Source organism: Pituophis catenifer, unplaced genomic scaffold (genome assembly GCF_029215685.1).
Source record: "Pituophis catenifer annectens isolate HBS135680 unplaced genomic scaffold, rPitCat1.0.hap2 SCAF_2, whole genome shotgun sequence".
In the NCBI taxonomy this organism is placed as follows: domain Eukaryota; kingdom Metazoa; phylum Chordata; class Lepidosauria; order Squamata; family Colubridae; genus Pituophis; species Pituophis catenifer.
In genome coordinates this window covers 11609900-11636060 of record NW_027256882.1, presented here as the reverse complement: position 1 = coordinate 11636060, position 26161 = coordinate 11609900, and the positions used below count along the sequence as shown (strand labels likewise).

Genomic DNA, 26161 nt, shown 5'->3' with positions numbered 1-26161 from the left:
CACCTCGGTTTATAGTCATGCTGGTCACATGACTACAGAAATGTTTTCAGACAATATTGGCTCCCTTGGCTAAGAAATGGAGATGAGCATCACAATCAGACATTGGCTGTAGGGGTACCATTTACCTTTAATTTGCTGTATTAGAAGCTAAGGATGTGATCTCTAAACAAAAGTGATCAACTTATAAGCTTACCTCAAAATTGTAGAAGAATTTAAAGTCCAAAGAGTCAGTTTAATGTTTATGCTGATTAAAGACAATAAAGTTGAGAATGCTGGATGAATGTTCATAATGTTGCCTTTTTAAACGTAATTATGATTAATATGCTTAGGATGAGATTTCATAGAAATGAATGGGATATGGAAAAACCTTCCAATTGCAGTGACTTTATACAAAGCATACTATTTAAAAATAAGGTATAGGAAGAAGCAGAGTTCAAATTTTACTTTGTGTGACACAAATCAGAGGTCAGGATCCATAAATGCATTGAATGAATGAAAAGTTGTAGCAATACCAGAATTCCTTAATATGCATGGAATCTCAAGGTCTTTAGAACCTCAGAGCCAGATTTCTGCAGTTCAATTTGATTGAATATGGTCTCTAAATTGCTATTGGCACGGAAGATGGCTCCCTGATTATTAAATTGATCAATTAATGATGTACTATCAAGTCAGTGTTGACCCTTAATCACATAGATAGATTTTCTCCATGATGATCTGCCCCAACTTGTTTTTTTAGATCTTCTCTGATTAAATGGGACCACCTAATACTGATTGTAGGAGACGCAGTGGCTCAGTGGCTAAGACTCGATTGAAAGGTCGGCAGTTCAGCGGTCGAATCCCTAGTGCTGCGTAATGGGGTGAACTCCTGTTACTTGTTTCAGATTCTGCCAACCTAGCAGTTCGAAAGCATGTAAAAAATGCAAGTAGAAAAATAGGGACCACCTTTGGTGGGAAGGTAACAGCGTTCTATGTGTATTTGGCGTTTAGTCATGCCGGCCACATGACCATGGAGACGTGTTCGGACAGTGCTGGCTCTTCGGCTTTGAAACGGAGATGAGCACCGTCTCCTAGAGTCGGCACATATGTGTGAGGGGAACCTTTACCTTTATCTTTAATACAGATTCTTAAAACTACCAGATTTAATTAAGTTGAATCATAAAATTTTTTAAAAAATATTGACCTTGTTTAGGAGTCAAGTCCCAAAGAGAGGCAGTTTTCAATATCATTCAGCATCTGCAGGAAGTTCAGCAGGTTGGTTGGACACCTTATGTAGTGTCCAAGGTCTTCTGAAAAAAGTGCATCTTATTTTTAGATTATAAAAGATACGTAGATATTTATCCAGACATTTGTAAAAGAACAAGTTCCCCCAGGATTGGCCTCCCATTTTTCTTCTTCAGTAGGTCCCTGATTAAAGTTTATACTGATCTTTTTTGAGTATCAATAAATGAATGACATTCTTGAAGCATTAGTTTCAAACTGATTTTGGCAAGATAAACGAATAGGTTGAAAATAATAGAATGGGTCCATGCAAAGGTCTTCACTTAAGAAAAAGAAATTGAATATACAGATATAAAATTAGGGTTTTTGGTTTAGTAATAATAACTTTGGGGTTTTTTTATATGAAGTCTCAGCTCTCCAGACACAGGTTTGTTATTTTCTTTGAGTTCATTATGCAGTCTCTGTAAACAATTTAATCTCTTTATAATATCTGTAATTATTGAATGTGTAACTTTTATAAAACACAAGTTTTTCCTGGAGGTCTGATTTGATTTTGTTTTATCTGGTTCTGCTGTTTTTGATTTATTTGTTTGATTTAGAGAACCTCCCTGCTCCATGATTCAGGGTGGCATGTTGATTGTTCTAATTGAAATGGTGGTGAAAAAGAATAGAAATGCTCGAAATCAAAACACCGTGAATCTCATTTTGATTCCTCTTCATTGATTCATTGTGTCCCATTCTCATTTTTTGACACAATTCTCCAGATTATTATTTTTTTCTTCTTAGAGATATAATTACCAGTAGTGGAAAACTTCAGGAGAACATCAAATAAATTGTGCGCAGAACAATTCTGGTTATTAATATAACTTAAACTAACTCTTGTCTATCTCCGTAAGAAGGAGGGAAGGGGAATCAGTCAAATTTTGAAGGTTATGTTAGCCAGTCTAGATCAATACAGTATAATTCTAGTCCACTTTGGAGTCTTTCCTGATATGGCCAACTTCCAACAGTGGCCAACAGTGTCAGGCCTACTGCAGCTTAGGACTTTAGGAAGGAAAGGCCCTCGACTCCATTTGGTTGAAATGATATGTTCTTTTAAGGTTACGTGGTTGTAGCGAAAGAGACTAGATCTGAAGATTTCCGCATAAAATGTTACGTTTTCCCCTTTCCCTGATCCTCCCACCCCACTTCAGCAGTCCATCTCTGTCCAACGATGTGCCGTTTAGATATTCTGGGAACAGTTCAGATGTTTGGCACCGCTTGATGTAATTTCACATTCTTTTCCCAGGCCAGTTGTCAGGGTTCCGACTGATTTCGCGGGTTGTAGAAGTCCCTCCTTCTGGCCACTGTGGATCTGCGTGGAGATGACCTTGACGTTGCTGGCTGGAATGTGCTTTGTTTTGACTGAAATGCAAGTTCCTTGCTGCAGCTGTGAGACTTGATTGCCCATCCCCCTGCTGATGGCAACTCAAGAGCAAGTCAGGAATGCTTCGCAAGTTGACACCAGGTGTCGTTGAAGACTGGTACATGCCAGTTCTCACACACCTGTTTTCTGTCAAGGCTGTCACTCCTCCCTTCCCTCTCATCTCTACTTTCACATTCCATTGCCCTTTCCTCCCCACTAGCACTTATGATAGGATGCTTGCAAAGCATAGAAGCTGAAGATGGCAGATCTGACAGACATAGGCAAAAGGAGTTATTACAGCTCCCAGTCTGAGGAGGAATACAAGAGGAGAAAATCCATTATTGACAGTTGCTTTCTGTTCCCCTTTTGCTCCACTAGTGATAAAACCAGTCCAGGATTTGCATGCAGTGGAAGAGATGCAAATAATCAATAGAATAGAGCTGGAAGCGACCTTGGAAGTCTTCTAGTCCAGCTCCCTGTTCAAGCAGGGGAGCCATTTCAGACGAATGACTGTCCAGTCTCTTCTCAGAGACTTAGATGACCTTAATTAATTAAATTTATTTGCCCTCCATCTCTCCATGGAGCTACTCGGGACAACCTTTGCTTTTCATCAAGGCAGAATCAGGCTTATCCTGGTTTTGCTCCTGAAAAAGAGGAAGAGGAAAAAGCGGAAAAACGAGTAATCTATCTTTCTGTCCCTCCTGGAATTTAGAAAAAAGGTAAAGCAACTCCCTTAAGAAGACTTGTGCCTTGAAGTTAATATATTGGGAAGATGGATCAAGAATCAGAGACAGGGCTCTGTTATGGGAAGATCCCTCTCAGCGACCCCTTTGCTTCCAGCAATTGGAAGGGGGGAGCTCCTTCACAAAGAGATGAGACCCTCTTCTACTAGCCCCGTAGAAAACACGTGTGCCCTTTCATTATGGCACACCTACATCCTTCTCCATGTCCAAGGAGGATTCTACTATTAGAAGAATTTACTTGGTCTGAATTTGAGCCGGCTCACAAATAAACATATAATGTACAATAAACACAAATAGGCAGCTTCTAGACGTTATTCATTCAGCCATGTACAATAGTTGTCTACATTGTTAGGGGTCTACAAGTAGATGTGTATACATAATGACAAGCAAAGTTTGATGTTTAGATATGCAGACTGAGGTGCTCCTGCCTTGGGCATTGATCCTGAGGTGTGTGTTGGCTGTGTAATTTAGAAGGTCGCCCTGAGGTCATTTGAAACCAGAAAGGAAGATCCTCCCTAGGTGTGGATTATTATGAGGGGATCTGGCATTTTCCCTTATCTTGAGGGGATTCTTTGGTGGAGCCAGTGAGGTGCAAGTCTAGGTTAGGACTGTATGTTTATTCTGAGGTTCCAACAGTTCAGAGAGCTTCTAAAGAGAATTGGGAGTGAAGAGGATTGGGAAATATTAAAAAGACAAAATATTATATTTCCCTGGATGAAAAATTGAGAAGCATGCTCTTGGAGACAGAAACTCAGCCCCAGTTCCCTGCCCCAGCAGATATTTGGTGCCGATTAAGGACTGGGCCAGCCTATCTACAAAACAAAAGACCTCAGCTCCAGGGTTTTGGGATTAAGACTCCAGGACAAGATAGGATTATCTATCAACAGAGCTCACCACATGGCACAACCAAGCCCCTTCATTACATCACCCAGCAAGGTTCAACCAAACTTGGTTCAGACAAACATGACTCCGCATGGGAGTCTGCAACCAATAGGATACATGCCCTTGCCACAGGAACTGGAAGCTCAAGTTCAAAGCCCAAGAGAGGGTATAAGTAACACTCTCCACTCCATGTGGTCAGCTAACCAGGACTTCAAACCCATGTGGTCCTGTTCACCATTAAACCATCTTTCCAAGCAGCCTCCATGTTTTCAGTGTCTTTCTCCCCACTTGGAACTGAACCAAGATGGGCATTTCTTCCAACAGGACCAAATCAAAAGTTGAGGGCTACCTGTACTTTTCTTTGTATGCAATTAAGTCACTGCAGTGTTGGAAGACTTTTCTATATCCTATTCATTTCTGAATCCTCCTCCTAAATTACCTATATTAAAGGTAGTTGTCCCTTAACGACTGGATGTTTTAACAACTATTCAAAGTTATGACAGCCACAGAATGGGTTCCTTATAGCCCCATGATGCCGAACCTATGGCACGCTTGCCCAATGTGGCACATGAAGCCATGTCGCCTGGCATGCACAGGCTTGCCTGTTTTGTCTTCCAGGTTCCTGGTGTGCGTGTGCGCAGGGCGATCAGCTGTCCTTCACACACACGGCAGTGCCGAAAACTGGTTTGTGCATGTGCGCTGGCCAGCTGATTGTCGGGTGTGCATGTGCGCTAGAACTCAGAAGTTCGGTTTTTTCAGAGTGCGGTCCCGACGAGCGTGCGCGTGCGATGTTTCTGCGCGACCTTTTCGATGCCGAAAAGGTTTGCCATCACTGTTATAGCCCATAAAGCACCCTCGGTCATTGTAAATGGTCTGCTGCCATCCCCTAATGATCACATAACTGCATGAATGAGTTTGCTTAATGACCGACGTGCTCACTTAACTGCAGTGAAAAAGGCTGGAAAATTACTTCCGGTCATGTGACTCCCTCAACTTACAACCACAATTCTGTTTGTAAGTCAAGGACTACCTGTAATTAATCATAATAAGTATCTTTAAAAAGGCAACATTATGAATATTTACCAAACATTATAATCTTTCCTATCTTTAATCTGCATAAACAAATTGCCTTATACAGGGCCTCTTGCACATTTAAAATGTTTCTATCATTTTGAGAGAAGTTCACAGGCCAGCCAATTTTACACAGGAAACCAACTGTTTGGCTTCAAAGTGTAAGCAAATTGCAAGACATATAATTTTATGAAACATTGAGGAAAAATGCTTTTTAAGAGAATGATTTAAAGTACACAAAAGAATTTATTAAGGAATATTCTAAGACTTAGTTTGAAATACAGATCTGCACAAATGATGAACTTGTAATTGCTAAAATGTACAAAGTTTTATTGAAATTCGAAATGGAAGAACAAGTGAAAAAAACATATGATAAAGTGGGCTAAAAATATTGGTTATAATATAGATGAGGGGAAAATATGGTATAACGAATTGAAATTTACATTGTTATAATATTAATACTTTTGTAAGAAAATGTAACATTGGTATGTCACCAGAAATTGTTTAGAATGTATGAAGGCACTTCATTACGTTGGAAATCTGAAGAACAAATGAAGGATATTTTATCATCTTTGGTGGACACGTAAGAAATCTAGAAAATTTTGGATCCATATACATATACTAATTCAGAAGTTTTTAACAATTAATACACAACAAACCACAGATATTTCTTTTAGGGATGATCTACAAACAGTTGGAAAAAGTCATGGAATTTTACTTTTTGTACATGCTAACTGCAGCAGCACTATTATATACACAAAAATGGAAAATTTTCAGGATTACCTACAGTAGAATGGTTGATGAAAATGATGGAACTTCTGAGATGACCAAATTGACTTCTTTAATCAGAGAAAAGACGTTATCTATATAGTACAAAAACTCTCGTGTCGGTAACCTGTAACTGGTCAAAATGGTGCATTGTAGGACAAAACTTTTTAAACCAACGTTTCCCAAATGAGCTAACTTACAGAATGCATTCAAAATCCAGGCGCCTGTGGGATTGAAATTTGGAAAATCTCTAGTTGCATCGGTGTTGTCCCTTTGCCATCTACAAATTTAGTCCTCTGGATGCCAGATAAACTGGCCCCACCATTGATTGCTGGAGGGCAGTCAGACGCAGTTAAGCTAGCAGGAAGTTGCAAATCACACCCACTGCTTTTTTGCCCATAGTTTTGTCATTCAGTTTCTGTGTTTAGGTAAGAAAATTTCTCTGAAATTATGACACGACCGATAAGTCTAAAAAAAGGGTAAAGGTTTCTCTGTCCAGTCATGATTAACTCTAGGGCGAGGTACCCATCTGTTTCTTGGCCGAGAGAATCAGTGTTGTCCGAATACATTTTCCGTGGTCATGTGGCCAGCATGGCTATATGCAGGGGTGGGTTCCACTTACCTTTACTACTGGTTTGCAGTGAGAGCACGCATGCTTCTGTGCATGCGCAGATCACCCATGACGACGTTGTAGGGGGTGGGCGGAGCCTGCCGGTTTTACTACCGGTTCTATAGAATTGGACCGAACCGGGAGCAACCCACCACTGGCTACATATATGCCAAAAGTGCATGGAACGCTGTTACTTCCCACCGAAGTGGTATCTATTAATCTACTTGCAGTTGCATACTTTCAAACTGCTAGGTGGGCAGGAGCTGGGGCAATCAATGGGAGCTCACCCCTATTGTGCAACGATTGGGTCTCGAACCCTGGCTGTCAGTTTTCCAGCTGACAAGCTCAGTGTCTTTAACCGCTGAGTGATCACACCCATTTTAAGTCTTACTACTAAAACTCTCGTGTCTGATATTTTGTAACCTTCAACTGGGTGAAATGCTGCATCACAGGCCAAAACTTTGTCAACAAAGATCCCTCAAATGGGATAACTTGCAGAATGCCAGGACCCATTACTTCCAAGGGAATGAAATTTCGGATTTTTATTTTTTTTTGCCATTTAGTGCCATTATGCTACTGTTCAGTGCTGCCATGGTCAGCTGTGGTAAGATGATCTTCCTTTTCAATATTCCGACAGCTTCCTACAAGTCCACAAGGAGCTTGGAAGGAACGTATATGATAGCTGATATTCCTTGTCAACTTCCCACTAGCTTTTTTCTTGTGGGAAACTTCCTAGCTTTTGCTTACTAGAACCTTGCAGGGAGATCAATGGAAAAATGATGCACCCTCCCTCAGTTCCTCTGCACTTCCACAGCTGTTGGCCTCTCATACACTGCCTCACTCCTGTCCCCATCAGACAGCACCCACTTACCAACATGATAGGAAGAAGGGAAGGAAGGAGGGAGAATAGGGAGGAAAAAAGAGGAAGCTACTCCTTTGTATCTTTTTTTCAATTTTTCTTTTACTTTGTTCTGTTCTTGCACTTTTAACTTCCTCTTTGATTTATTTTCTATTTTTTTTTAATAAAATCTTTCATAAAATTGTACGTATAAAATAATTGATACATTGCTTGGGAAGAAAAAAAAGAAATTCAAACCAGAATCAAACCTATCATCTGAGAGTTCATACTGTTCATACCGCTTGACAATCAAATTTTTATTTCCTCCTGAGCACAAAGAGTTTTTGAAAGATAGGATATTACTCACCCTCAAAAGCCAGGTGTGATCACAAATAAATTAGTAGTGAATTGGGGTATACAAATACCTCTTTTGGAGGAAAACTAAAATGAATTGTCACACGCGTCAATAATTTTTTCCATGCATTCATGGATGTTCAGATCAGATCCACCCTGTCTTATATTTTTTGAACCCTGAAATAAGCGCTTGGCCTTATTGCCATGCGCTCAAAAGCCCAATTGGGCTTATTATCAGGGGATGTCTTATTTTGGGGGAAACAGGATAGTTAATCTTCACTGTGGATTTTTTGATGGGAAATAAGGTGAGAACTTTGAGTGAAACCCTTTCCACATGCCAGGCACTTATATTTCCGCTGTCCCGTGTGGATCCTTTTATGGGAAGCAAGATTGCTGGAGTGGTTGAAACTCTTTCCACACTCTACACAGTGATAGGGTTTTTCTCCTGTGTGGATCCTTTTGTGGGAAGTGAGGGTGCTAGGATGACTGAAACTCTTTCCACACTCTGTGCATTGATAGGGTTTCTCTCCTGTGTGGGTCCTTTTGTGAGAAGTGAGGGTGCTAGGATGATTGAAGCTCTTCCCACAGTCCATGCACTGATACGGTTTCTCCCCTGTATGAACTGCTTTATGGAAAGCAAAGGTGCTAGAAAGATTGAAGCTCTTTCCACAGTCCGGGCATTGATAGGGTTTTTCCCCCGTGTGAATTCTTTTATGGGAAGTAAGATAACTGCTTGTCCTGAAGCTACTTCCACATTCTATGCATTTATACGGCTTCTCGCCTGTGTGGATCCTTTTGTGGGAAGTTAAAGAACTGTTTGTTCTGAAGCTCTTTCCACATTCCACACATTTATATGATTTCTCTCCTGTGTGGATGGTTTTATGGGAAGTAAGTGTATTATAGTGAGTGAAGCTCTTTCTGCACTCCTTGCACTGATGTGGTTTCTCTCCTGTGTGGATTCTTTTATGTGAAGTAAGATCTGTGCTCCTTATGAAGCTCTTTCCACAATCCGTGCATTTATGCGGTTTCTCCTTTTTGTGGATACTCTTATGAGTACTCAGATTACTAGAGTGACTGTAGCTCTTTCCACACTCTTTGCATTTATAGGGTTTCTCCCCTGTGTGGATCCTTTTATGGGCAGTAAGATCTGTACTCTTTGTAAATCTCTTTCCACATTCTGAGCATTCATATGGTTTCTCCCCTGTGTGGATTCTGATATGGTTGACAAGTTTGTCATTCCTTGTGAAGCTCTTTCCACACTCTGTGCATTTATATGGCTTCTCCCCTGTGTGAACTCTAATGTGGGCGATAAGTTTATCGTTCCTTGTGAAGCACTTTCCACACTCTGTGCATTTGTATGGTTTCTCCCCCGTATGACTTCTTAAATGGGTGATAAGTCTATCATTCCTTGCAAAGCTCCTTCCACAAACTATACATTTGTATGGATTCTCTTCGATGTGGTTCATTTCATGGGAAATAGGCTTGTGGAGGTAGTTGAAGTTGTTTTCATAATCCTTACATTCTAATGCTTTTTTCTCCATCTCATCCCCCCAATAAGATGGGGAATTCTGATCATACCGGTTCCTTTCCTGTGTCCATTCACATGGCTGAGTGAAGTTTGATTGTTCTTCAAATATTTTATCAAAGTCTAAATACTGCCCCATCCTTTCTCTATTAAGTTCTTCTTGGGTCAGCAAATCATAGATTTCCAGACATAAAGGGGGAGGATTTATTTCCTGTTGATCCTTTAATTGGATTCCATCTTCACTTATTCGTTGCCATTGATTTTGGAAGGTTTCTTCTCCCACTTTAACCTTAAAAACCTGTAAAGGCTTGTCTTCTGGTTCCTGGTAAATCTCATTCTTTCGCTCATTATCTGATTGAGAGAGAGAAAAAAACCATGGGAAAAAAAATTATTCCTTCTCTTTCTCATAGAGAAGACTCATGAAAATACTAAGGACAACCAAGAAATCAAACAACACAAACAATCATATTCAAATTATCCTACTTCAGACATATGTAAAGACCTGGGTCTCTGGAGAAAGCTCTAATGTTGGAAAGTTGGAAGGCCAGTCTTCTTCGCATGAAGAACCACCATAATAAATTGGATTTACTTACAGTGGCAATGAATGTAGTGCCGTGAACCGTGATAACACAGTGGTTAGAATGAGTACTTCAGGCTACTTTTGCTGACTGCCGACTGCCTGCAGTTCGGCAGTTCGATCCTGACCTGCTCAAAGTTGATTCAGCCTTCCATCCTTCCGAGGTTGGTAAAATGAGGACCCAGACTGTTGGGGGCAATATGGTGACTCTGTAAACCACTTAGAGAGGGCTGTAAAGTGGTATATAAGTCTAAGTGCTATTGTTATTGCTGTAAGATCTCAAAACCCAGATCATCCTGGAGAAAATCTATGTGTTCTTAGTCAATCAATCAATCCCATGCTTACATTTAATGGAGGAATCTTGAGTTCTAATACTCTGAGCAAGCACAACATTTTAAAAAAAAAATTATATGTTCTATGCAGTGCATTGTTTTGTATCCCCCATCATGAATCCATGGACACATGTTTGCTCCAAATTAAAGAATCGAAATCACTATCAACTTTCAGCTCTTCACAAGGTGCCTGCCGGAATATGAGGCCATTTATGTCTCAGGAGGAAACACCTGTGTACAACCTGGAGAAGAAGGCCTTATACAGCCAGCAGCTACCTTGCAAAGGACTATGCTGGCTATGCTTGGCTAGCAGTGGAAGCAAGAAGACAGCAAAGGTGATCTAGGAAGGCAGGGGCCAACAGAGTACAAGGGGCCAAAAAAATATAGAGGGGAGATAACTATGTGTGGGGGAACTGAAGTGTTCCTGGGGTTGTGGATTTTGATTGTGGGATTGTGGGAGCAGAACCATGGCCATAATTTTGGGGACTGGTTGAATGTACCTTTCTTCAGCACCATTATAACTCTGACAATTGCTGAACAAGTGGTTGTTAAGTGAGGACTACCTCTACTCTCATGGCTTAGGACCTGGTTATCTACGGGACCGCCTACTACCACCAATAGCCTCCCACCGGCCAGTACGCTCCCATAGAGAGGGACTCCTCCGGGTGCCGTCAGCCAAACAGTGTCGACTGGCGGCCCCTAGGGGGAGAGCCTTCTCTGTGGTGGCACCTGCCATCTGGAATGAGCTCCCCCTGGAGATACGGAGGATCCCGGATCTGCGCACCTTCCGCCGCGCTGTGAAGACCTTCCTATTCCATCAGGCGGGCTTGGCCTAATCTCTTCCCTTTTTAAATATGTAAATTTTAATCTGTTTTTAAATTATTGGGGTGTTTTAATCTGTCTGGGCCAAAATGATTTAATTTGATTTTATTTGGGTTTTAAATTTTTTGTATCTATGTATTTTATTGTTTGGCTGTTCACCGCCCTGAGTCCTTCGGGAGTAGGGCGGTATACAAATCAAATAAACTAAACTAAACTAAACTAAACTAAACTAAACTAAACTAAACTAAACTAAACTAAACTAAACTACTCTCGAGTATGAGAGCATGTAAAAAAAAGGAATACATACCTGTGTAGCTTCTGTAAGACTTCCCTTCCTGAAGCTGCTGGCTAGCCTATGCAAAGCTAAATGCACCGCATAGTCAAAGGATTGAACATAGAACATCCAGTATGGAAGATACCTATACTTGAAAGTCAATACAGACCAAGACTAGTGCCTACCACCTCCAACAAATCTGCATCAAATATGAACAGGCAGCACTTTGCAAAGGCCACCTATTTGAAGCTCACTGTCTGGATTGTAGCTCGCAGGTTCAAGTGGCCAGCCTGGTATCTCAGGTGCAGAATACCTTGTAAGGAACCATACAACAGATGGCTTCCAATTACAAAACACTATATTTGGATAGAGGATTTCTTACACAGAGAAGCTACATTCCAGGAGGTCTCCAGCATGACTTCCCCATGCAAAGCTTTCTGTTTGGGATCAAGCAGGTCCCACTCCTCCTTGGTGAAGAAGACAAACAACTCCTTGAAGGATATGGGATCCTGAAAGAGAAAGGAAAAATTTCTTAGTAATAGAAAGACTGAGGAAGTACAGTTTTCTCAGAAACCCCTGAAGCAGTTAAATTCGCAAATGTTTTCCTGGCTGTCCCAAAGATGCTTTTTCAAGAGGCAACTGGACTTCCTTATTTTTCTTTGAAGACGTTTTGCTCCTCATCCAAGAAGCTTCTTCAGCTCTGACTGAAAGGAGAGGAATGGAAGGAGTCATACTCCTTGCAGAAAATTGGTCAATTTGCATTCTTTTTAGACAGTTGTTGAGGCCATCTGGAGATTTATCTGTGTCACCAGGTTCACCAGATTTGCAGTAGTGCAAATGGGCGTGGAGCCTTCTCGGAAGTGCTGAAAGGACTGTGTTGTAGCAACACAGAAAAAAACTCTTAAGTGGCCTCAATGACTCTCTAAAAGAATGCAGATGACCAGCTATCTGCAAGGAGTATAAATCCTTCCATTTCCCTCCATCCAGTCAGAGCTGAGGAAGCTTCTTGGATGAGAAGCGAAACGTCTTCAAAAGAAAAAAAAGAAAGTCCAGTGTCTCGTGAAAAAGCACCTGTGGGACAACTAAGACATGGATGACTGAGAATCTCCAGAGATGTTTTCCTGACTGGTTTCAGAATGCGAGAGTACAGGGAATGATTTCATTCTCCATTATTTTTTGGCACCACCTTGGTCCCCAAAGGTTGATTAAATTCATGCATCTCCTAGGACTCAGTGCCTCTGAATGCCCAAATCACAAACTCATTCTTGAGCCATCAGTTCCAGCTCTGCCTTCCATCCTCCAGAACTGCTCCAGCTCTATCCTTTTACTGGAAAGTAGCTGACCAAGATAAGGACAAGCCAAGATAAGAATAAGAATGTCCAGAATTGAAAAGGGTCTCACATTGGAACAGAAGTTGAATGGCGGGTGGGGGGATGGACTGAATACTTCTTGCCTTAATTTTATTTGTACATTTTGGGGCACAGGAAATTGTCCTCCTACCTGCCCTGGAAGCCCAACATCGGTCTCTGCTTCACGAGAAAGAGGAGATGTTTCTCCTACCACCACCTGGTATATGACTCTGTTCTCTGCAACCAAAAGATGGAAGAAATTGATTTTTTTTTTAAAAAAAAAAGAATGCTTTATAAATGCAGGGGTAAAATAGAAACAAATATCACAGGGTCATTTGTTTACAAGAACAGGAATGAAAACCGTTTGAGGAAGAACTTCACTGCATCAGAAGGAATCCTCCCTTACCTGGTGACAAGTCCTGATTTAGATCCTTTGGAGAGATTCCCCCAAGGAAATCATCCTGACAAAGATTTACTGGATCCCTTCTTGCCTCAGGAAACTCAGTGATTAACCCCAAGAAAGATGCCTCTACCTGCAACTGTGGAGAGCAGCAAAGAAGGGTGTGAAGTGCACGTGGGAACACAGAACCACCCCAATTCAAAAGCATTTGGGTAGTGTCATATAAAAATACCCCAAATATTTAAGGCTGGATTAATTCTCCTCACCCACCCGCCTTGAAACCGACCTGCATCTCTCCTTGGTCCTTCTCCTCTGCCTGGTTTAGGAGGAATCCTTCAGCCAGGGCCACTGCCTGGGAACTGGTCTCAGGTTCGCATTCTCGCACCCAGTTCCCCATTTGCAGTGGCATAATGGCTAGGAACTGCTCCAGGACCACCATGTCCAGAATCTGGGCTTTTGTGTGCTTTTCTGGGTTCAGCCATCGATTGCAAAAGTGATGCAAGCGGCTGCAGAGTCCTCGGGGGCCCTCAGCATCCTGATAGCTGAGCTCCCTAAAAGGTTGTCTATTTGCATGGAAACTGACTGTTTCTTCATTCTGGATCTTCAATACGGCCTTTTCTTGAATTATCGCACTGCCTTCCACATGAAGAGAACCACAAAGTGCCGGTCCTTCCGAAGCCGCTCTTCCTCTGTTCATTTTCCCTCTGGGCTCAACTGTAATTCCTCAAAAGCGGAAGTCTTTAAAGCTTCTTTCGTTCTCAGGTGTACAATTTTATTCTTTTGTTCTCAGGATCGGAAATTTATAAAAATTGTAAGGATGAATTTAAGAAGGCCACTGATTCATCTTTACCACTTGACTCTTCTTGCCTTTGTAAAGGGAAGACTTTTAAAGGCACAAACTGCCTCATATTCCCAACCTACAATGCAAATAATGGAAAAGACCATCAACATATTGTCCCAAAGGTGCTTTTTTTTCAAAAGGCAACTGGACTTTCTTTGTTTTTGCTTGCAAATGTTTTGCTTCTCATCATAAGAAGCTATTGAAGAACTGAAGAAGCTTCTTGGATGACAAGCGAAATGTCTTGAAGCAAAAACAAAGTAAGTCCAGTTGCCTTTTTCAAAACAAAAAGGGACAACCAAAACTTGGATGACTGAGAATCTCCAGACATCATTTGAAACTCCCTTCCAAGTAATTCCTTGTTGGTAATCTCCTGCCTTTCATGCCATCCCTTGAAGCCACTGTGAAGATAGAATATTCAAGGGTATTTTTCTCTCAGATTGTTGGGGCTATTGGGCAGATCCAGCAGAGCAACTTCCCCAGCTCAGCCATCTTCCTGCTTGGAGCAGCCTCGAGGCCCGAAGTGGTGCTCCAGAGAGGCAGGAGAACTGCAGTATTAGATAACTTTTATTATCACTTTTTTTGGTGAATACACTGCCATACATTAAACAGTGAAAATTCTGATGCCTACTCTCTAAATATTATTTATCCTGCAAGCCCTGGTGCCCCTTCCCTGCCAGAGTCTCTCCCCCCCAGCTCTGTTGATCCAGGAAATACTGTAATTAATGTGTATGTATATATACATATACATATACAGATAGTAAGGGACGTGGTGGCTGAGTGGCTAAAACACTGAGCTGGTCGATCAAAAGGTTGGCAGTTCAGTGGTTCGAATCCCTAGTGTCACATAACTGGGTGAGCTCCCTTCTGCTAACCTAGGTAACAGAATTCCGTGCACCGCCACATGACCACGGAGACATCTTCGGACAGCGCTGGCTCTTCAACTTTGAAACGGAGATGAGCACTTCCCCCTAGTCAGAACAACACGTGTGAGGGGAACCTTTACCTTTACCTTATATACATATGTGTGTATATACACACACGAGTATACATATATACATATGTATATATGTATGTATATGTATATACCAGTATGTGTGTGTGTGTGTGTTTGTGTGAGTGAATAGGCACACACACACACATATATATGCATACACACACATACACACAATGTACACACACACACATTAATCACAATATTGGAGATCCTTTTCTGAATCTAAAGCGGGGGGAGGTGGGGACTCTAGCAGGGAAGGGACACCAGGTCTCGCGTGCATCACAGGGCGAGCTATTTCCCCCTCCCCCTCCCCGGGAGGAGATACAGTCACTCCGCATTGAGCGAGCAGAGAGGGAGAGGGAGAGGCAGCCTGCTTGCTCCGCCAGGACTAGAGGAGGTCCCCGGATATCCAGAGCGAACCCCGAATCCAGGACTCACCTGCACCAGCCACCCCTAAAGAATCCAGGAGACCCTCCTGCTTCCGGCTCCGCCCGCGTCCAGCCTCCAGCAGGACAGGCAACCGAGCCCTCCAACCGCCTGGTAGGTAGGCGGGCCGCTTTCTCGTCTAGGATCCCGCCTCCCACGGCCGCGCCGGGATTGGCCGAGGGGGAGGACGATTGGCCAATGGGAATGCAGAGCGGTTGAAGGCGTCTGCGGTTGCTGTGCAGACTAAACTGCCTGCCGCCCTCCCGAAGTTTTTTCATCCTGGCTCGCTTCTTCTCTCGGCCGCGGGAAGTTCGCTCCCCGCAGCTCCCTCAGACCGAGAGGCTTTCTAAACCCGCTCAAAGGAGGCCGGATGGAGTGGAAGCCAAGGTCTCATTCGAAGGGTGACGCTAGAAGTTGGGGAGCAGGAAAAAGGACTCAGCAGGGGAGAAGCAGAGGAGTTTGAGGGGAAATATTGTCCGAAGACGCGTCGTTTGGGAACGCTGAGGGGAGAAGAGCTTGACCCAGGACAGATCCTGGCCTAAAAACGAACCAATAGCCAATATGGCCATCAACTATTGGTCAGTACACAAGGCGGTGGTAGAAATGGAGTTTCCCTCAAAATTTTCCCTCATAAAAATAATGAGGGAGAAGGGAGGCATCTGTAAAAGTGCTCAAACTGAAAAAGAGAGCGGCGGAACCTAAGATCCTGATCTAACAATGAACCAAGAGGCCAATATGGCCATCAACTATTGGTCAATGGACAAGGTGGTGGTAGAAATGGAGTTTCCCTCAAAATTTTCCCTCATAAAAACAATGAGGGAGAAGGGAGGCATCTGTAAAAATGCTCAAACTGAAAAAGAGAGTGGCCGAACCTAAGATCCTGACCTACAATGAAGAGTCCAATATGGCCATAAACTATTGATCAATGGACAAGGTGGTGGTAGAAATGGAGTTTCCCTCAAAATTTTCCTTCATAAAAACAATGAGGGGGAAGGGAGGCATATGTAAATGTGCTCAAACTGAAAGAGAATGACAGTGTGTAAAATCTTGACCTAACAATGAACCAATAGTCCAATATGGCTACCAGACGTTGGTCAAAGGACCAGGGAATGAAAGTGTTGGAGCAGAGAGATTTCCTCCTGAACCTGTTGATGAAGAAAAGGAGGAATATTTAGAAGTATGTGCAATCTAGGTTTTCACTTAGATATGAGCCAGCATTGTGCTGCCAAAAAAGCCAACACACTCCTAAACTGCATCAACAGGGACTGTATCAAGATGAAGTGATAGCACTACTTTCACTTATACTGCACTAGAAAGGTCACACTTGGAATATTGCATCCACTTCTGGTCACCACAATACAAAAAAGATGCTGAGGCCCTAAAAAGAGTACAGATAACAACAAAAATGATAAGGTGTCTGGAAGCTAAATGGTATGAATGGTTAAGGGAACTACATATGTCTAACAAAAAGAAGGTCTAGGGGTGATATGACAGCAATCTTCCAGTACCCAAGGGCCACCAAAGAGAAGGGGTCAACTTACTGTCCAAAGCACCTTAGTACAGGACAAGATGGCTGCTCATAAAAGAGAGATCCAACCTAGAACTAAGGAGAAATTTCCTGACTGTGAGAACAATCCAATGGTGGAATTCAAATTTTTTTATTACCGGTTCTGTGGGTATGGCTTGGTAGGTGTGGCATGGCTTGTGGGTGTGGCTTGGTGGGCATGGTTTGGTGGGCGTGGCAGGGGAAGGATACTGTAAAATCTCCATTCCTACCCCACTCCAGGGGAAGGATACTGCAAAATCCTAATTTCCTCCTGATCAACTGGGACTCTGGAGGCAGAGAATAGATGGGGGCGGGGCCAATCAGAAGTGGTATTTACCAGTTCTCCAAACTACTCAAAATTTCCACTTCCGGTTCTCCAGAACTGGTCAAAACCTGCTGAATACCACCTCTGGAACAATCAGTGGAACAGCTTGCCTCCTGTGTCCAGTTCTGGAGACCTCATTGTAAAAAGATATTGTTAAGATTCAGCAAGGGGCAACAAAAATGGTGCAAGGTCAGAGAGGCAAAACTTATCAGAAGAGATTGGAGGAACTAAATATGTACATCCTGGAGGACAGAAGGGAAGGTGGGGACATAACGGAAACCTTTAAATATATTAAGAGTGTGAGTAAGGTTCTAGAAGTCAGTATTTTCAATATTAAGCAAAAATCAAGAACACGGGGGTGGGGGAACCAACTTCCAGCGGAAGTAGTGTGTCAGTCGTAAGTAATTGAGTTTAAACATGCTTGAGATAGAATACAGAGTTGGAAGGGACCTTGTAGGTCATCTAGTCCAACCCCCCGCCCAAGCAGGAGAATCTACAGCCTTTCTGACATATGGCAGTCCAGTCTCTTGAAAGCCTCCAGTGATGAAGCTCCCACAATTTCTGAAGGCAAACTGTTCCATTGGTTGATTGTTCTGTCAGAAAATTTCTCCTCATTTCCAGGTTGAATCTCTCCTTGATCAGTTTCCATCCATTATTCCTTGTCTGGCCTTCAACTGTTCTTCATATACTGTATTTTAGCCTCCAGTCCCCTAATCATCTTTGTTGCTCTTCTTTGCACTTTTTCTAGAGTCTTAGCATCTTTTTTATAGTGTGATGACCAAAACTGGATGCAGTACTCTACGTGTGGTCTTACTAAGGCTTTATAGAGTGGTATTAATACCTCACTTGATCTTGACTATCCCTCTGCTAATGGAATTTAGGAATTTTGCATTGGCTTTTTTGATTGCTGCCGTACACTGTTGCCTCATATTTGTCTGGTTGTCCACTAAGACTCCAAAATCCCTCTCACAGTTATGCTATTAAGCCTGGTTTCACCCAGTCTATATATGTACTTTAAAGTATACATAAAGACATGTTCATCTCTCTCTCTCCCACCCCCCTCTCCACACACTTGTACATGTGTGCGCGCACACACAAACATGCACACAGACACACACAGAAACATACTGTGATATAATGAACACACAGAAAGAAAAATCTGTCAGACAATTCTACAATGAAACATATTGAACAAAACAAGTACATATCATATATGTTATAGTAATTGAAAGAAACTGAATATATGGGCAGGGGGAAAAAGTTGGAAAAAGGGAAACATAAAATTCATATATTTTTTATATAACATTAATTTAATCCTTCAACTTATTATTACATCTAGACCATGCAGCAACATATTTGTTTCACTTTTGAAATATGAAGACATTTAAAAAAAATCATCACAACGTATTTTGATTCCAATTCTTAGAAGCAGGGAAATATTTGTTTCCATCTATATAAAATAATTTTCCTGGCTGTGTCACAGGACCTGTGAAGGTGTCACCTTCCATATTTAAAGGGGTTCATTTAGCATCACATTTACATCTTTAATTACTTGATTTTCTTCCAGAACTATATCAACATATAGAATCCAACCAACATTTAACAATGCTTTCAGATGAACTAAGATTTAATGTTTGAAAAAGTATTTATTTTAATGTTTGAAAAGTATTTTAACATTTTAATGTTGCCTTCATAGTGAATTATCAGATCAGTTGTTGGGCAGAGGGTGAGGAAATAAAGCTCTGCTCGCTGTCCATCTTTCCCAAAAGAGGACAAAATCAGGCAAACCTGCTCTTATAGAATTCTATAGACATTTGGTCATATGCACTTCTCCCAGTGGTAGAAGCCATAGAGTGCTACCAACAAAATCACCAGAGTTAATTTCCCTGGAATACGTAGAGGGAATCAATTTGTTTTCTTCTCAAACGATTTTGAGAAGTTTGTGACGATTGTCAGGTTATTTTGCATTTCCTTTCAAGCCATCTTTACTGTTTGTCGTTAGATGCTCCTTTGTATTCAGATCTGGCCTCAGAATGATAATGTAGCACTTGGGGATGAAGATACAGCCCAACAATCCAGTACTGGAGGCCAAGATGGAGAAGACCTGCACAGCCACCATGTACTTCCCTTTGGTACTCAGGTAGGCGGGCACAAAGGACACCCAGACACTGCAGAAGACCAGCATGCTGAAGGTGATCAGCTTGGCTTCATTGAAGGCCCCAGGCAAGTTCCTGGCCAGGAAAGCCACCACAAAGGAGATGGCAGCCAAGAAGCCCATATAGCTCAGGGCAACATAAAACATAGCGACAGAACCTTCGTTGCACTGCAGGACAATCTGCTCAGTTTGAGAGTGCATGTCAGCCTCAGGGAATGGGGGAGAAACTCCCAGCCAGATGAGACAGATGACAACTTGGAGACCAGAGCAAGAAAGGACAATGGAGTTGGCTAAAGTCTTTCCCAGCCATCTCCTCACAGCATTCCCAGGTCTTGTGGCCAGGAAAGCCAGCACCACCGTGATTGTTTTGGCTAAGATGGAAGAGACGGCAATGGAGAAGATGACGCTGAAGGATGTTTGCCTGAGAAGACAGGTGGCTGCCCTTGGACGACCAATGAAGAGGAGGGAAGTCAAGAAGGACAACAGAAGAGAGACCAAGAGGCTGTAGGAGAGGTCCCGGTTGTTGGCCTTGACTATGGGAGTTTCTAAGAATTTGATGAAGATTGCTAAGATGAAGGCTGTGGCCAAAGATAAGAAGATGGCAAAGGAAGCCAGAATCATTCCCAAGTCTTCTTTGTACGACAAGAAGGTTATATTTTTGGGGATGCATTTGGTTTGGCCTTTATTTTGATGGTGATTTTTTGGACATCTTGTGCACTTCTCTGCATCTGGGGAGAAGACAGGCAAGACCTCAAATATTAATGTTACATGATCATAATAAAACATACCTTTTGATTACTGTCTACAAATAATAAATTATGGCTATGATATTGTACCTCAAAATCCAGGTCTGTAAAGGAAAAAAAAAGATGGGTTGAAAGCTCTCTAGTAAAAATGAGGAAGGAAAACAGCCAAGATCAACAAAAAGGATGGGCTTTGTGAAGTCAGGAGTGGGAATAAGCTGGCTGGAGTGGAGAGGAAGGTCACAAAAAGGTGAAGAGCTTCCTAAGATCTACCGTTACATCATCAGACAGCTTAACTCTCAACATTATACAAATCCAGATCCTGGCAATTGAAAACGCCATTGTCTCACCATACTCCTTTCTCAAAAGTCTGGTGTGCTACTAGGGATCCTTTCTTGAGAACCTGGATGCACGGGGTAGATATTTATTTCATGACCTAGTAGTGGAGTCAGATTCAGCCAGTGGGATCAATTAGATGAGATTTGGTTGAGAAACTTACACAGATACGTTTTGAGAGAGCTGCAGATAGTGCAAAAGACATCTGAGAAAAGAGGGCATACAAAGAATCAAGAAGGTGATTTGTAGGTGAGTGATTTATATCCATTATCTTGATCTTTTGCCTCCTCCTCATCCATGGAGGCCCCTAATTCTAAAGATTTTCAACAAATGTTGATTACAATTCAATTTAGCCTACTATCAGTGATTTACATAGCCCCAGTAAAGCCATACATGTTTCATGGGGTGAGGATGAGGTGACAGGAATTAGTTTTTATAGAACATTTTCTCTACATTGGTATAAATAGCACTTAGCACTTAGACTTTTATATCACTTCACAATGTTTTACAGCCCTCTCTAAGCAGTTTAGAGAGTCAGCATGTTGCCCCCAACAATCTGGGTCCTTATTTTACTGACCTGGGAAGGATGGAAGGTTGAGTCAGCCTTGAGCCTGGTGAGATTCAAACTACCAACTGCCAAATTGCAGGCAGCTGGCAGTCAGCAGAATTAACCTGCAGTATTGCATTCTAACCACTGCCCCACCGTGGCTCTTCTCTATAGATATTTTTACTCTGTAGTTTTACGGTGGTTGTTCAGCTTTAGTTAAGTGAATGGTGCCCTTGATGTGTTTGCGTTGTTTATTACCTATTATTTAAATGGCTGATTGTTTTTTTCACACAATGGGCACATCCTGAGGAACTGCCCTATGGAGTCCTATTCAGGGACAGTTCTTTCTTCAAGGACTTTCCTTTTGTATTCATAGAAGGCATAATACCTTCTCTCAAGAGAGAAGCAGAGTTGAGCCGGTCTTCAACAGACAGGCTCCTACAGACAGAAGTAGACAAGCCATGGTTACTTAATCAGCTTTTCTGCTAAATGTTGCCATATGTACCTGATCAGGTCTAGGACAATTTATTGCCGCCAACTTGCCATGACCAACTTGCCACGACCAACTTGCCATGGCCAACTTGCTGCGGGACAACTCAGTGCTGTATTAAACATTTCATTCGGTTATTTTTATTATTGGTGACCACATTTTCATCCAAATTATTGTAACTCTTGTTTTTCTGGATTTTTAATTTTATTATTATTGCCCACGGTTCTGTCAAAATTAATTTAATTTTTGTACGGTTGAATTGTCCCTCAGCAAGTTGTCCTGCGAAGAGTTGGTCATGGGGAGATGACTGTGATGAGTTGTCCCATTCCGTACCAGATTTGGGCTGCATAAATGCAGAAAACAATTCAATATTAAAAAAGATATGCAAAAATGAACTTCTGTCTCGTATTTATCGAGGTTTTCAACCTAGATCTGTTAGTTTTCCTTAGTTTACTTTAATAACTGGCTTTTTGCCATCACCCATGAGACTCTTTGTTCACGGCTCACAGGTTTGCCTCCAAATATCCCTGACTGGAAATGCTTCATGGACTGTTCTCCCCATGTTTCAAGAACTGCCTCCCTCTCCCCTCGGTGTCTCCTACCTTCCTGAGTGGAGATGGTTCCTTCTGCACACAAGATACACCTGTAGCAGCACAGAGGCCTTCCTTCCAAGACCACCTTGGCTTGGCCAGGGTGACAGTTTGTGGTACACCTGGAGCGAGGAAGGGACTGAGAAGAAGCAACATCAGTCAAAGATGGTTGGGTGTTGCCACCGTCATGAGACATTCATCTGTTTAACAGGTCTGCTCATCCCTACCCTTTTTTTCTTTCTAGGAGGAGGTTACATTGGATTGTTTTTTTTTTTAGGACATGGCTAACTAAGTGGAGACAGTTGGTACGTTTGCTGGAAGTCTTCAAAGAGAACCTGGATAATTACCTGTCAAAGATGATTTAGTGAATCCTGTGCTGAGCAGGGGTTTGGAAAAAATGTTTTCTCAATTCAGCATTAAATTCAGCAATCAAAGAAGGGGTGGGACTGGGAAAGGAGAATAAATATAAGAGTTGGAAGGGACCTTGGATGTCTTCTAGTCCAACCCCCCATTCAAGCAGGAAATCCTATACCAGGGGAGTCAAACTCGCAGCCCAAGGGCCGGATGCATCACACGCTGGCCATGCCCACCCCCAGTTTAGCGAAGGGGGGAAAAGTCACAATACGTCATGTGATGACAGTGTATCACTGTGAGTTTGACACCCCTACTCTATACTATTTCAGACAAATAGTTGTCCAATCTCTTCTTAAAAGCTTCCAGTGTTGGAGCATTTACAGCTTCTGGAGGCAAGTTGTTCCACTGATTAATTGTTCTAACTGTCAGTAAATTTCTCCTTGGTTCTAGATTGCTTCTTTCTTTGATTAGTTTCCATGCATTGCTTCTTGTCCTGTATTGTCCTATATATTGCCTGATATGCAGTAGGATGCTTAGCCATCACATGAAAATCAGTGGGGCATCTTGAAGTGGGCAGGAAGGAGATTCTGGGGAAATAGAAGGAGTATTGTCTTCAATGGGACCCTTGTTAAGTTGTGGAATTTTCTCCTAAAGACCTGCTGGGGGACACAGGTTGATGAGACATAATAGCTAGTCCTCAATTCATCTATTCCATGAAATCAAGTGCTCTTTAATTATGGTTATTGAATTCATCGTGGTTAGCTAATTGTGTAGAATTGTCAGTGTGGGGCAGAGGCTAATATATTTTAATAGGACTGAGAAGGGGGAAGTTCAAACCTACACAAGGAAATTTCTTGAGAAAAGTTGGAATCTAAGCCAAATAATGTCTACCTTGGCTTATAAACCCAATAATTAGGCCTGTCAATGAATTAATCTAAATCAAATCAACCATTTTATGCTGTGGTGAAATCCAATTTTTTTTACTACTGGTTCTGTGAGTGTGGCTTGGTGGGCGTGGCTTGATGGGCATGGCAGGGGAAGGATACTGCAAAATCTCCAATCTCACCCCACTCCAGGGGAAGGATATTGCAAAATCTCCATTCCCACCCAACTCTGGGGCCAGCCAGAGGTGGTATTTGCTGGTTCTCTGAACTACTCAAAATTTCCGCTGTCAGTTCTCCGAACTGCTCAAAATTTCCACTGCCGGTTCTCCAGAACCTGTCAGAACCTGCTGGATTTCACCCCTGATCTTATGGCTCTGAAGTGTGAATTCAGCATACTGTGTATTTCTTCCAGGATTAAATGTTATAGGATTCTCAGTTCTACATCCTGACCTTTGGAATCACGTAACTTTGCTGTTTTAACTACAACTCAGCCAAGACAGGCAGTTTTGTTCTTAAGCTGCTGATAGCAGTCATCCGATCACAGCTTGCTTTATAAAGAAAAACAGAAGGAAGAAGATCCAAGTAGTATCTGGATAAACCACATACACTTCTTGACTAAAGTTTCCCGTTCTGTGATCCATGCCCCCCCTCTTTTTTTTTTTAATCCAAGGAGCCCAACAACATCTTTGAGAAAGAAGAAGATCCCAAGCAACCCTTCATCCTAGCTCCAGCAACTCTCTATCCACTTCACAACTAGTTGGAAGAATGAAATAAAGGTTGGAGGGCATTAGATGAGCAGCCTCAGCTAACCTGGTTAAACCGCTGGGTCCAATTCATGGCCTCCTGGTCAAGGATGAAATGCAGCTCTTTGGACCTCCATGGTCTGTCTATCCACCCAAACTGCACAGCCCGAAAGGTCTTATTAGGAAAGAGCACCCAGTTCATGGCATCAAATTTGGCAGCGAGGTTCCCTTTCCCATCCAGATACACTCCACCCATGCAAGTATTGTAGAAGTGGGAATCTCCCAGGAAAGGATGAAGCTGCAATGGCAGAAAAAACAACAACAACATGAAGGAAGAGGATGTTTTACAAGTACAGTTGGATTCTGTTATGAAGCTCTCTGTAAGTGATGGGTGTGGTCAGAGAGATGGAAGGCAAATTTCAGCCACTCCTTGCCTCTAAGATAAAAGAATAACAGAGTTGGAAGGGACCTTGTAGATCTTCTAGTCTAAATCCCTACTCAAGCAGGAAACTCTATACCATTTCAGACAAATGGTTGTCCAATCTCTTCTTAAAAACTTCCAGTGTTGAAGCACCCACAACTTTTAGAGACCAGCTGTTACACTGATTACCGTAATTCTTCTCATTGTCAGGAAATTTCTCCTTAGTTCTAGGTTGCTTCTGTCCTTGATTAGTTTCCACCCATTGCTTCTTGTTCTGCCTTCAGGTCAGAGGTGGTATTCAGCAGGTTCTGACCAGTTCTGGAGAACCGGTAGTGGAAATTTTGAGTAGTTTGGAGAACCGGTAAATACCACTTCTGACTGGCCCCATCCCTATCTATTCTCTGCCTCTTGATTCACCGGTAATTGGGAGGAAATGGGGATTTTTCAGTAACCTTCCCCTGGACTGGGGAGGGAATGGAGATTTTATAGAATCCTTCCCCTGGAGTGGGGTGGGAATGGAGATTTTACAGTATCCTTCCCCTGCCATGCCCACCAAGCCACACCCACCAAGCCATGCCACACTCACCAAGCCATGCCCACAGAACCGGTAGTAAAAAAAATTCAATCCCACTACTGCTTCAGGTGCTTTGAAGAATAGCTTGATTCCCTCTTCTTTGTGGCAGCCCTTGAGATGTTGGAATACTGCTACTGATGTTTTAGATGCCCCCAAAGTTGCTTTGCAAAGTGAGATGGGTGACATATGAATTTGATTTTTTTTTTTGAATAAAATATCAATTTAACCATTCCTGCTTTATCTTCCCTGCTATGGAAATAATGTATTTCTATCTGTGCCTAGTAATCTTTGTGAACTGTCACCATTTTATTCAAAGAGGAAAATATGTTTTTATTTGGATATCACTTCCGGATTTGTGCTTGTGAAGAAAAAAAATTGAGACTTTGACTTTGGTTTTGTCAATTAGAAAGATTTGTCGTTATAGAAATGGTTAGTTATATATTAATGAGTAAAAGCAAAAGTTGAGGTTGCAGTGTTTTTATCTTGTACTGTACTAAGAGTCGGAAGTCAATGCCTTTTCTTTTCTTTTTCTCTTTCCCCTTGTATCTCACACCCCATTTTCCCCACTCCCCTTCCTTCCCTTAACTTCCTATTTAAAATAGAATAGAATTACAGAGTTGGAAGGGACCTTGGAGATCTTCTAGTCCAATCCCCTGCTTAGGCAGGAAACCCTACACCACTTCAGACAAATGGTTATCCAACGTTTTCTTAAACCCTCCAGTGTTGGAACATTCACAACTTCTGGAGGCAGGTTGTTCCACTGATTCATTGTTCTAACTGTCAGGAAATTTCTCCTTAGTTCTAGGTTGCTTCTTTCCTTGATTAGTTTGCACTCATTGCTTCTTGTCCTGCCTTCAGGTGCTATGGAGAATAGGTTGACTCCCTCTTCTTTGTGGCAGCCCCTGAGATATTGGAAGACTGCTATCATGTCTCTTCTGGTCCTTCTTTTCATTAAACTAGACATACCCAGTTCCTGCAACCATTCTTCATATGTTCCTCCAGTCCCCTCATCATCTTTGTTGGT

At 42.1% G+C, this 26161-nt stretch overlaps 2 protein-coding genes across 3 annotated transcripts in view; one reads left to right on the top strand and one right to left on the bottom strand.

Annotated features, from left to right (window-relative positions):
- The window catches only part of LOC139311741 (zinc finger protein 85-like), a 49501-nt gene extending 37581 nt beyond the window's left edge, over positions 1–11920 (bottom strand). Inside the window, exons 1-2 of one of the 2 annotated variants that reach the window (XM_070936232.1) lie at positions 11802–11920; positions 8185–9765 (exon numbers count right to left, since the gene is read on the bottom strand). In XM_070936232.1, coding sequence (XP_070792333.1) covers positions 8185–9765; positions 11802–11835 — 1615 coding nt within the window. In that variant the 5' untranslated portion in view covers positions 11836–11920. Of the gene's footprint in view, positions 1–6057; positions 9766–11452; positions 11490–11801 lie in introns of those variants that run through there. The other variant, XM_070936231.1, reaches the window with a different exon arrangement.
- The window catches only part of LOC139311736 (zinc finger protein 420-like), a 336520-nt gene that overhangs the window by 7864 nt on the left and 302495 nt on the right, over positions 1–26161 (top strand). The window lies entirely within an intron of this gene.